The sequence below is a fragment of the Acinonyx jubatus genome, chromosome D2, assembly GCF_027475565.1.
Source record: "Acinonyx jubatus isolate Ajub_Pintada_27869175 chromosome D2, VMU_Ajub_asm_v1.0, whole genome shotgun sequence".
NCBI classification, from domain to species: Eukaryota; Metazoa; Chordata; class Mammalia; order Carnivora; family Felidae; genus Acinonyx; species Acinonyx jubatus.
Genome location: NC_069393.1, coordinates 50,261,380 through 50,274,525, shown reverse-complemented (window position 1 = coordinate 50,274,525; position 13,146 = coordinate 50,261,380). Strand labels below are relative to the sequence as shown.

Genomic DNA, 13,146 nt, shown 5'->3' with positions numbered 1-13,146 from the left:
ATGTCTATTTCTTCCCCGGATTAGGAAAGTTTTCAGCAATTATTTCTTCAAATAAGTTTTCTCCCCTCTTCTCTCTTCTACTTCTGGAATCGCTATAATATGAATGTTTTTATACTTGATGATGTGGCAAATTTCCCTTAACCTTAATTTTTATTTTTTATCATTTTTTTCTTTTTGTGTTTCAGCTTGGTTGCTTTCTATCACCCTTTCAGATTGCTGATCCATTCTTCTGCAGCCTCTAATCTGCTGTTGATTCTCTCGAATGTATTCTTCATTTCAGTTCCTGTATGCTTAGCTCTAACTAGTTCTTTTTTATATCTACCTCTTTGTTAAAAAGTTCTCAGTGAGTTCCTCCACTCTTTTCTCAAGTCTTATGAGAACCTTTATGACCATTATTTTGAACTCTTTATCAGGGATGTTTCTTATCTCCATTTCATTTAGCTCTTCTGTGATTTTCTGTTTTTTTGTTTTGTTTTGTTTTTTTTCATTTGGGACATATTCCTCTGTCTCCTCATTTTGTCTAACTCTCTGCTTCTATGTATTAGCCAAGTCAGCTACACCTCCTGGTCTTGAAATAAGTGGCCCTGTGTAGAAGAGGTTCTGTGGTGCCCTGTAGCACAATAGAACAAGGTGCTCCAGGGGTGTCCCTGTGTGGGCTGTGTGCACCTTCCTGTAGTGGCTGAGCTGTGATTGCTGTGGACATGCTTGTGAGTGAAGCCGGTCTTCAGCCTAGCTGACCACAATGACCCACTTCACTTGCCGTGGGCACACTGTGCAGGGTTTGTTCCCCATGCTGTTAAGAGGTCTGTCTGAAGCTGTCATGGGCTTGCTGGTGGGTGGAGCCAGCACACAGGCTAGCTGTCTTCACTTAGCTGCAGGGAAATGTGCAATGATGGGCAGGGCTTGATTCTTGCATGGCCAACTCAGAGGCTTGGCTGCAGCTGCCATGGGCTCACTGGTGGGTGGGGCTGGTACTGACCTAAGCCATCTGCAATTAGTTTCTGCATCAGCTGCAGGTGCACTGACAGGCAGGGCTTGCTCCCCTGGTAGCCAGCTAAAAAGCCTGGCTGTAGAAACTAAGGGTGTGCTGGTTTGTGGGGTTAAATGTCCCCCTCTCCAGAGCAGGAGTCACTTTGGAGTGGTGCCAGTCCTGGCTGGGGTTGCTTATTGGGCACGGCAGGGCAAGTGCCACTTTGGAGGGATGTCTGCAGAACTGAATGTGTCGGGTGGGGCAAATCTGCAGGGGAATCCTGGGGTGTGTCTTGTGGTGCTAGCAAGGTAGATGTAGAGTGTCAGAACTGGCTTCTGCAGGCGTCCAGCTGCCTAGGCTGGGAGAGGGCAAGAAATACGGCACCTGCAAGCAGTTCTGTTCCCAGAGAAATCTTCTGCAGATCCCTCTCCTTCTGGTACAGGTCCTAAGATTAGTCAATAAATATCCTTCACGTATACCTCAAATACTTTTCAAAATGCTGTGTGCTGTGCTGTGTCTCAGGGCACGTTATTTAGAGAGCCAACGCACTAAGTGTGGGGACTTGGTTTCCTATCACCCTCTGGCTCTCCTAGGGTTAAGCCCCACTTATTTTCAAAGGCATTATAGGGACTCATCTTCCCAGTGTGCATCCCCAGGGCTGGGGTGACTCGTTAGGGGTCTAATCCCCTTGCTCCTCTGTGCTTGTGATATCCCTCTTGTCTGTGGTTAGCATGGTTCCCAACAAAATCTTCACTCCTTTTTTACCCTTTTTGATGTAGCCTTCTATGACTAGCTATGGAAGATCTGTTCTGCCAGTCTTGAAGTCAGTTTCAGAGTTAGTCATAATCAACGTAGTGGCTGTCTTGGTGTGTCTCTGGGACGTGGCAAGCTCAAGATCCTGTTTGGCCCTCAGCTTTGCTCTGCTCTTACACTTTCATTTAAATGTTTACAGATGGTTTCTTTTAGTTCTATGTACACATTTAAAATGGATTATTTAAAATCTATATCTAGTAATAAGTCCAATGTCTGGACTTCTCCAGGGGCAGATTTTTTTTTTTTTAATTTACAGAGAGTAAGTGTGTGAATGGGGAAAGGGTCAGGGGTGGAGGGGAGAGGAAGAGAGGAAGAGAGGAAGAGAGAGAGAGAGAGAGAGAGAGAGAGAGAGAGAGACTGACTGACTCTACACTCAGCATGGAGCCTGATGCAGGGCTTGATCCCATGACACTAGGCTCATGATCTGAGCCAAAATCAAGAGTCGGATGCTCAAGTGACTGAGCCACCCAGGCGCCCCTTCAGGGACAGTTTTAATTGACTCCTTTTTTTTTTTTTTTTTGCCCTGTATATGAGTTGTGCTTTATTTCTATTCATTTCGTAATTTTTTGTTGAAAACTTGATGTTTAAAGTAATAGAATGTGGCAACAATGGAATCAGGTTCCCATCTGCCTCTTAGGGTTTGTTATTGTGTCTATAGCTTGCTGTTTCTCTTTGTTTAGTGACTTTCCTAAACTAATTCTGTGAAGCTGGTATTCTTTACAGTATGTACCCACTTAAGTTTCCACCTAATGGCTGGCTAGTGATTGAACAGAGATTTCCTTATACACTTGGAACCAATAAATCTCCCAATCTTTGCTAATCGACTGTTTGAGGGCACACCTTCAACATTCAACCAGGCTGTTGACGATTCTGCCTTAGTCTTTCACATCCTGACTCTGTACAGAGCCTCAAGGTCAGCCAGAGGTGAGAGCTTAAGGCCTACTTAGGTCTTTCTTGAGCATGTACACAGTCCTATCTACATGCTTAAAATTGTAGATTGTTAGAGCTTTTCAAAGTCCCTATAGACTTTGATATCTATGGACCTCTTATTCACCAGCTTTTTCTTTTAAGCTTTTTGGTTGTCTATGGTTTGCCCCAAATGTCAGCTATACCTCAGACAGCCATGAAGTTAAAGTATTTGTAATTGGTTCTGAAAAATGCTCCACCCTTCCCAGACCACAGAGGTGTTTTCTACTGGGCAAGGTCCGTATCAGGTCTAATATGGACAGCCTTGTAAGCGGGGTATTCGAGGAACCACCAGTCTGGTCAAATAATGATAACTATTTGGCAATTCGGCTTTGAAAGAGCTCCACCTTTGTTTTGTCCCTTTGGTGCCTGAGAGGTTGCAGTGGAAAAGTGGGCTCTTCTTTCTCAAGGCTACTCCTGAGCTGGAGAGCAGGGGATTGGACTAAGGCAAGTTAAAATGCCACAAAACTCACTGTTCACACTGTTTTCTTGATTAAATGCTCCATGGGCTTCTGCAAGCTTTTGAGAGGTAATTTCTTTTCTTTCTTTCTTTCTTTTTTTTTTGGCAGTTTTTTCACTGCTTTTATGGAGGAGTGAATTTTTGAAGGTCCTCACTCTACTATTTTCACAGTCTTCCTGCTCCCGACTTTGATTTTTGGAATTACAAAAACAGCAGGTATACTATATAAACTGTATGTGCAACTACATCACCCCCACATTTGAAAAGCACAGCCTACTCCACAGAAGTGAGGTGGCTGAGAAGGCTATCAAGAAACACAGACAGGGTTTCTTGGCCTTTAAGGGGTTTACAATCTAGTCTGAAGGATAAGACATATACTCAAAAGATAAAAGTATCAGTACCTGAAAACTTCAAGAACACGATAAATGCTGACTGGATAAATAACAACCTGAGTTATAAATGCAAATCCTACAGAACCTCAGAGAAGGGACTGAGTAGGGCTGAAAACTGCATCACAAAAAGGAGGTCTCTGCTTGGGTCTTGACAGAAACATAGCAAAGTGGTGAAATGAGGCAAGAACGTGCCAGAAAAGGAAGTGTTTCTCAGTTTGAGAGGGTTTTAAATATTCTTAATACGAGCCTTTATGTATTCTGGATGCAAATCCTTTGTCAGATATATGGCAATAATCATTTGTCTTGAGACGAGGGTTCACTCATAGGTATAATGGGAGATAAACTTATCAAGATGGGGTTTAGTTAGCGGAAGGCCCTGAATGCTAACATAAGTGAGACTTGATTCCGTAGGCTGGAAGGTGGCAAACGACGGCCACAGACCTCAAGCCAAAATTACCTATTTTTGTAGGTAAAGTTTTATTGGAACACAATCATGCCAGTTCATTCACTATGGTCGAAGGCTGCTGTAGTGCTACAATAAGTAAGCTGAAAAGTTGCAAAAGAGAACGTATTTCATCTCTCCTTTTGTATCTTTGTTGGGAGTTCCACAGAGCCTAAAATATTTTCTATCCGACCCTAATATTGGCCATGACTCTGGCCCACACCTTCAGGCTATAGCCTCAGCCATGGATGATAAGACTGCTTACAAAAATCTAGGAAAAAGGTGAGCAGCACTAGATGAGGCAAAGTTTTCAGGACTTACGGCTTGTTGAAGGGAGACAGTAAAAAGTGAGACATGACTCCAAGGTTTTGAACTTGTAGGACTAGGACAAAGATGGCAGTCCTAATTGAAATAGAACGTTTGGAGTAAAGTTAGGTGAAAGTATAATGAATCTGTCTTTAAACATACTAAGTTTCAGGTGTTAGTGAAACTTTCAACCGGGATATTTAATAGTCAGAGACTTAATACTTCAACATGGGAGGGATGACAGAGTTGGAAATGGGGATTTAAAAGTTCTCTGTAGAGTTGAAGTCACAGAGAATCGTACTGAACTCCTAGGATAAATCCAGAGAAAGGATAACTGAGTGGAAGACTAGTATTAGGAAATACTCACATATATCAAGTAGAGGACTGGAAGAAGTGGAGACAGTGGAGGAAGGGCCAGAGAGAAAGGTGGGAATCAGGGTAGCAAAAGTCATATAAGCTGTGAAAGCTGTTTTATGAATAGAAGGCACAAGGATGAACAAAACTCTATAAAGGAAAGAGTGAATGGATAGAGGGTCAACTGGAACGGCCAAGTGTCAAAGTTGTCAAAAGAGAGTATCAAGGCAAGGGGTAATTTTTCAGGTGAATCTATTAAATGCAGTGCTTTATAACTTTCATACTAGAAATCCTACAGGAAGTAGACTTCACATTTATTTATGAAAAGATATTCAGCTTTTCTACTGATTTAATTTTCATTACAAGACAGTAACTCATGTGTCAGACAGCTAAAGGATGATCACAATCGCTATTAAGAAGAATCTCTTAAAAAGAGGATTACAGAAATGATTGGCAATAAGAGAGAAATGTAAGGTTATTAAAAAGACTTACAAAAAGCAAGGAGTGCTGCACCAGGACATAAGAAACAACAGAGAAGCCTGGAAGGATAAATAGGTCTGGTAACCACTTCTCTAAAGACTGCTGCTGTTGATTACATGCCTTGTCCAACCAGCCCCTCTTAACTAAACCCATTATTTTATTATAACTGTTTGGCTACATGCGTAGGTCCTAACTAAAGTTCCCTGAGTGAAAAATTGTTTTTCTTATCACTTATATCTTCACTGAATCCCCATGCTCCTACATACTTTCTGTTGTAAGATGCTAGGAAAACTTAATCTGAGTTGAAAATTATTTGTTTTTAATTTCCTAATAGGAAAATATCATTAAATGTATTAGTGAAGAATCTAACCCACTCACCTACAGATTTATACAGAGCAAGTAAGTAAAAGAAAACAAGAAACAATGAATACAGATAGGTATTTGAATAAAATATGGAGTATAAAGAGAGAAACAATATTCTCAATCACTGATATTTGCTAGGACAAATGGACAAAAATCTATTTAAGAGCTAAAGTAGTGAACATTTATGATGAAAAGGGAAGTGCCTTGCAATAAAAAAGCAGAAAACAATATTTAAACAACACCATGTAAAAACCAAAGAAAATAAATAAAACTGAATAGGGTGTTTTAAACTCTTCAGTATATAGATTTTTTTAAAAAAAGTTTGAATTAGCAAATACAGGGAGAAACAGAATTAGAAAGAGATTCTACAGGAAATGTCTGGGAGACTTCAAGAACTTTAAAAGTTCGTAGGCACTTTATGACACCCAATTTTACTTCAAAACTAATTATATTATGTATGAAATGTATTAGTCATGTCATGGATAGCTTTTTGAATTGCAAATAAAAACAGAAAAATAGGAAAATGAAGAGGGTATGAATGAAAGAGTTGGAGGCAGTGCCCATGATGTAAGGATGGGAGTCTGAATTGGTTACTACACATAAGAAGGGAGAAACAATGTATATGAACTCCCAACAAAAGTATAAAAGGAGGTGACAGAGAAAAGAGGCGTGATTCTTGAAATTAGCCACTAGGTGGTGGCATTGGCCCAGGACTGTTCAGTTGTGAGGGCTGGAAATCAGGCGCCTGGAGTAAGCAACCGTGTGGTCCCTTGTAGCTACGACTGTGAGAGAATGACATTCTACTTGATAATGTTAACAAAAATTTTGAAAGCAAACACCAGCTAAATTCATCAACAAATTATGAAAGGTTTACTATGAAATGATTACTAAAAAATATAACTTTGCTCATCCACTCACCTTTACTACATTGTCTCCTGACTGTCCATTATTTCGTAAACAATCTAGACATATAGCAATTTGTGGGTCACTTCTGTGATAGTCTTTATCATCTTGATTTTCATCACCTTCTTCATCTACTTTAGGTTTGTCAACTTTTGAAGTATCATCTGTATAATTTAAACAAAACTAAGTTAGATGGAACTCAAAGTTGATTTTAGAGTTAAGCAACAGTATATTCATCATCAAAACAAAAACAAAATCATCAAAACAAAAATGTTTAAAAGACATTTCTTAGTTTTTGATTGAAGAACTAAAAATTTTAATATCTTTAAAATGTTCCAACCAATTCAACAATGGAGATATTTTTAAAAAGCCATCAGTGACTCATTAACATGGCCTAAAATTTCTAGACTTACTGGGACATCCAAATGAAAGATTCAGGACTAGCTATATCTGGCCACAAAAATGATCGCAATTGGTGATTAGATCACTTAGAAAGTAGGCAGGACATAAAAATATTCCAACTTCTATATACATTCAAATTTGAAACTAAGTACTCTTTTCAAAATATAAAATATTCTTTGAGTTCTCAACATTTCAAATTATTAAATAGTCATAAAATCAGTTAGTGAAATGACTAGAATGAGTTAGCTTTCGAAACATGTATGTAGCTGTGTAACATTAACAATCCATTAGGGAAGTCTGGATAGCATACGTCGTGTTATACACAAGTGTATTTAGCCTATGAAATACCTGCAGCCTACACTGCAACTCCATGTGCTGACTCCCTTATTTACAGAGTCCCTTTAACTCTGTGGTGGATATGCATTGTGCTAGGCTTGAGGGAATATTGAAACTATTATCATCAACTATTATCATCCTCACCCTCATAGTGGTCAGGGTACAGGAAGAGATACAGGCAAGTAAAGAAAACAGATGGAGAAATATGATAAGGACTTTGGTGGAAGAGGTAAAAACAGACTATGTGGAAACATGTAAGAGAGGTAATAAATCCAAACTTTGGGGTGAAGCAGAGATTCATGGAAGATTTCCAGATAAACTATCTCTAAGCTGAAACCTGAAAGAGCTAGCCAGTTAAGCATTACAGTATACAAAATCCCAGAAAGAAAAAATGACAGGTTAGCTCCTCTTTAATGACTAGTAAAAGCATCACAGTTGTATCATAAAGGGCAGGTGGGTTCTCTTTCTTCTGCATTCTTTCTTCTACATATTTATATGGAGCCCAAGTAGACAGGGTGGGTTTTTATGAACCGACCTCCCAGGCTCCAAGAAAAGATCCAAATTCTCTACCCAAACTAAGAGCAAACATTGTAAAATACTTTAAAAAGAGAGAGAGATGGGTAAAGGGAGGTCCACACACAGGAGGCTGTGCTCCTTTGTGAGTCTTGTAAGATACAGAGTTATCGACTAAACCTACTACGTAAAAGCTTCTGATAACAGTCCCTTGGGTTCCTGCCCTCTTGAAAAGACAGCCAAAAATTGGAACATTTAGTCAACTTTAAATTATTTGCACTTTTATTAGAGCACTACTGTCTAAAGTGCAATGTACACTTGGTAAGACAAAGCCTTTAGTGAAGTCTTTTTTTTTTTTTTTGTCTGATTTGGCTTCTTTGCCCATTTTGTTGTTATAGATAATAAGCCTTTACTATCTTATTCCAGTCATTGAAAGCTATTCTCAAACCTCCCCTGCTTTGGAAGCCAGCCTTGAACAGTTAATAAAACTATGATCCTCAGTTTACACATGAAAAGAGAAAGAGAGCATTTCCTCACCCATACTAATGATGTATAATTGACAATCCTATGATCTTAAGGGAAAACCAAGGGTAAGAGACTGAGCTCACAATGAGCCTATAAAAACATACATCCTTAAAAGATTTTAGTGGTATTCAGGCTCTCCTGAAATAAATATCATATTAGAGAACAATGGGAAAGGATACTAGTTCCTTCTAATTTCAGGTATGGTGTACTTTTTCCCCCCACTTTGTGTGAATTATACATACTAAAAGCCTTTTCTCTGCCCAGTAATGTTTGCTATTTTGCTGACATTATTAAAAATTACTGATGGCTGAGTCTCCTGGGATCCAAAAGAGAAATCTGGACACTCAGCATAAGTGATGGAGAAAATCCCCATAAGCGACTAGAAATATTTTTTAAATCCCAAAATATACAAATCTGTATCATCTGAGTTCCACCTATAAAAACTTAATTCCAGATTATCAGAGCATAGAAAGACCCCCTATTTTGGCACTCAGCCACATCTTGGTTCCTTCTCTTACTAAAATAAACACATAAACTAAAATAAATAAAACAGAAAACCCCTCCATGTTTAGCTGCAGACTATGGCTACTAGAGTTTCCTTCAGCTCTCCAGCAAATATTGCTATAATCAGTAGTCAGTTTTTAGTCTTAACTCCCTTTTCTCTTCCCAAAGTCCAATTTCCTCTATTTCCAATTACCTTCAACTGCCGTAACTCCAGATTTACATATATGTATATAACATCTCATGATTTTATGTAAAAGGTTCACAATATAAATAAAGGGGGTACATGAATTTTGTACAGGATAAATTTGAGCTTGAAGAGATATTAGTTCACCAAAGCTACATAAAGCTAACCGATTTGAGAGATTGTACCAGAGAAATAAGAAAAAGTCACCTTGTCCATTTTCTTGAGGCTTATTTTTCTTCCAAAATTCAGATTCACGCTCAAGTTCTTCTAATTTAAAAGAAAAAAAAGGTATAAGAATAACAGAAACAATCACAAAATGTTTCATAGAAATGCTGACTTCACAGAACACAAAAATCTGCAAGAAGCCAAAAAGCAACTTACGTTCTCGCAGTCCAGGGACCAGCTTAAATATAATTTCCTCTAATGTATTATCCAACCTTCCAAAGAGGAAAAAAGAGAATATACTAACAATGAAGATATCAAAATCCAATATGTAAAGAGTTTGAGATCTGTATCTTACATGTATTGCAAAATTCAGAACATACACAATTTTAGCACATCCACTATACCAAACTCCTCTGCATTTAGAGTGCACCCATCTCCAGTCTTTCCCACAGTGTCAGATCCATGACAAAAATGGTCCCAGAGTCCCCAGCTCTCTACATCTCCACCCTCTGATCAGGACTTTGAAATCCCTCCCTTGATTAAAGGATGGCATCTATCTCCCCATCTCAACAATCTATATGGGCTAGCCTTGAAACGTGCTTAGGCTAACGGAATGTGGCCCAAATGACACTGTGCTGGGTTCTGAGCCAAAGCCTTAAGAGGCCTCCTGTGCTCTGTGCGCTCTCTCTCTTAGAATCCTGCCATCATGAGAACAAGTCAGGAGGACGGGACACCACGTACGAGCCAAGCTGCCCTGATGAGACCACTTTTGACTCATTCATTCACTGTAGTCTTCTGAGTGAGTCCAGCCAAGACCAGAAGAACCACCTAGATCTATGAACCACACAGGACTGTGAGGAATAACAAACGCTTTTATTACTGCTTTAAGCATTAAATTTAAGGCTCGTTTGTTATGCAGCAATAGCCGATACACCTGTTCTCAAACTCTCTACCACAATTCTGGCTCTTTGCTGTAACGGAAACGATGTCCATTCCTTCCTTCTGAGCAATTTAGACCTTTCAGTCACTCTGTCTTCCTAGATAATACATGTAAACACTTATCTTGACATTTTTCTTGTTTCCTTTTCCTGCCATGTAAGAGTGAAATGCCTCCTTTCTGTGACTGTTTCTTCACTCTCCCCCTGCTCCCACAGCCCCTCTGCTCCCCACCCCCACATCCTGCTCAGCAGCATGGCTCTTCTAGGATACAAATATGGACAATCTTCTCACATCTCAAAACCCCCCAAACCTTTCCTTAATCTACTGTCTTTTCAAGCTTTTGGCAGTTTCTCAATATTTTCTTCTAACTGGAAAAGTCTGCAAGCATAATCGATGTTAGTTCTGCCCCATACTCTGTGTTTTGTTTCTTTTACTCTCCTGGACTCCTGGAATCATCCATAGCTTCCATAGTGCACAGGTTTAAATTCTTGCTTTAGAATTGCAGTTTAAAGTTTTAAAATGGTTTTTAAAAGTCATTTCTCTCTTATATTGCAGCTTGACACTGTTGCCAGATACTGCCTCCTTGAAAATTCCCCCTCCTGGTTTTCCTTTTTTCTCTCTACTTCTCTTTGTCCCTAAGTACTTTCTTTTCCCGACTACCTCGCAATTTGACTATTCTTCATTGCTGTGCACTCTTGACCTCTTCTACAGGCTGCATGCCCTGACTATCACATCCACTCTGTGGCTTGAAAGCTAACATCCAGGCAGATTGTATGTGCACGTGTGTGCATGTGTATACACAAACATAGATGCATATCCATTACACTTCTCTGCTGAGCTCAAGTTCCATTTTTCGAACTGATGTTGAATATCAAGCACCTCCTTTTGCTCATCAGTGTCAAGACTGTCTCATCTATCCCTCAACAAAATACTGAATACCTCTCTCATCGTCTTACTTTTTAAAAATGAAATTTAGAAATACCATAGCTCTCCCAAACAGGCTCAAAATGCAAGAATTATCTAAGCCTTCCCCCACCCCCCCTCACAATGCGTACATTGACTCACCAAGCCCCGCTGGCTGCACCTTCTCCATGTCTCTCCCACCTGGTCTTTCCATACCTCCCATGCTCCCACTGTCAGTCACCACCCTACTTAGAAGACAGCACATAACTACTTCTCTTTAAGTTGACATACTCTCAGTGAATTTTCCTTAAGCAGTCACTTGACCATTATCTGCCTGCTCAAGGACTGATTTCTTCCCACCAGCTGGTTTGAGTGTTTATCTAACTTGAATCCAACCCACAAATCGTAACTGGTGCTACTCTCTTACTGTCTCTCTTCTCTAGCCAACTGGCTTACTTAACTATCCCTAAGAATGTCTTGTCAATTCCCACCTGTTTTCTCCCTCATGCTCTTCATCCTGGCTCATACACTCTTTTCTTGCTCTCCAACCCAACCAATGTCACCTTATTCTTCAAAACTTAACTCAAATACTAACTTGTTCACAAAGTTTTCCCAGACTATTTAATAGAAATAATACTTGAGAAGCAGTATTTTTCTTGATTTTTTTTTATCAGAGTACTATATACATGGGTAAATATACACATAATTGTATATATACACATACATATATACACATCTATTATATATACATATACCTATGTGTATATATACACAATTATACACATTATATATGTATGTACACACACACATATACACACACACACACACACATACACACATACAATTTCCAAATAAAACTTCCCCATTAAACTTATATTAAAATACAACATTTTGATGAGCCACCCTTCCATTTCTGATGCTCACAACGGAGGAGGCAGCCACTTTTAAATCCAACCTGTTTCTTCTGGTAGCCACGCCTTTTCTGCTGTCTAGATTCTTTTGACTTCCTTTTATGGAAAATAAAGATTTGGTTCTCTGCTATCATCTTGCCAGCTCCCTTTCCTCCAAACTACTCTCATCTCCCTGATTTACTCTTACTATTATTTTTTGGTTTAATAACCAGTTTACATGGTTATATAAATATTTGCAGTGTACTCTGATTATAGACATCACCTCATGCAACTTTTTTCTTTCTCTAAAGCTAGAAATTGCTTTCTTTTCTTCATTTTCTAAGTACCTATTCCCAAATTCTTACAAGAATTTGTTCTCACTGTTCAACAAACAGATCCGGAATCAACTAGTTTCATTTCTGTTCCCCTGAGACATCCCTCATCAAATTGATGCCCTCTGTCCTCCTATCCAGTTTAGGACTGATTTACTCCAAGGTCAGTCATTAAAACCACACCTTTGCATGTACCTTTGATTCCCCTGTCTGTCCCTCTCTCACTTGCTCAAAATTATTTAGTACAACCACAACACTGGCTAAATCCAACTATCCATCAACTCTATGCCTGTATCCGTGGCTGGAAAAAAACACAACCACACCCTACAAATTCATAACTACAACCCAAATGTTCTTTTAAAGTCGTTAGGAATCCTACTTCCCTTCCCTAGTCAACTTATTCTCTCACTTTGGTGGATTCACCGTTTTTTCTCTCCTCAAACCATTACATCCCCCTCTCCATCCTTCCTCTTGGCCGATAAACATTTTCTCCTCAATGAGAAACCTCCACAGACTCTGACCGCCGTATCTACCTACAGTGTCTGTACCCACATATACTCCGCCCTCCTGCCTGTTGCTACAGATGACCTGTCAGTGCTCCTATATAAAATCTGTCTCCTCTCTTATACTAGGAGATTCCATTCCCTCTCATCTATCCAAGAACATTGTTTCACCAGTCCCCCCTCCACCCTACTCTCCTACATTAACTTTCTGCTGTCTACTGGACCATTCCCTTCAAACATGCCATCTTTTCTCCTGTATCAAATCAAACAGAAACCTTCTCGACTGTATTTCCCCTAACAGCTACTGTCCCATTCTTTCCTCCTATTTGTGGCAAAACTTTGGAAGAGTTGTCCATATTCACTGTGTCTAATTATTCTTTCTCCCTTTCTCTCTTGAAGCAATCCAGTTAGGTTTTTGCATCATGGCCCTACTGGAAGTGCTCTTGTCAAGGCTGGTGACCTCCATGTTGTGAAATCTGAGCATCAATTCTGTGGTCACCT

General features: G+C 39.5%; 1 protein-coding gene across 5 annotated transcripts in view; it reads right to left on the bottom strand.

Annotated features, from left to right (window-relative positions):
• PCGF5 (polycomb group ring finger 5) overlaps window positions 1-13,146 on the bottom strand; it is a 122,847-nt gene that overhangs the window by 33,710 nt on the left and 75,991 nt on the right. For all 5 annotated transcript variants that reach the window (XM_053207559.1, XM_053207560.1, XM_053207561.1 and 2 more), the window contains exons 4-6: window positions 9,295-9,350; window positions 9,121-9,180; window positions 6,465-6,613 (exon numbers count right to left, since the gene is read on the bottom strand). In XM_053207559.1, the coding sequence (XP_053063534.1) occupies window positions 6,465-6,613; window positions 9,121-9,180; window positions 9,295-9,350 (265 nt within the window). The remainder of the gene's footprint in view (window positions 1-6,464; window positions 6,614-9,120; window positions 9,181-9,294; window positions 9,351-13,146) is intronic.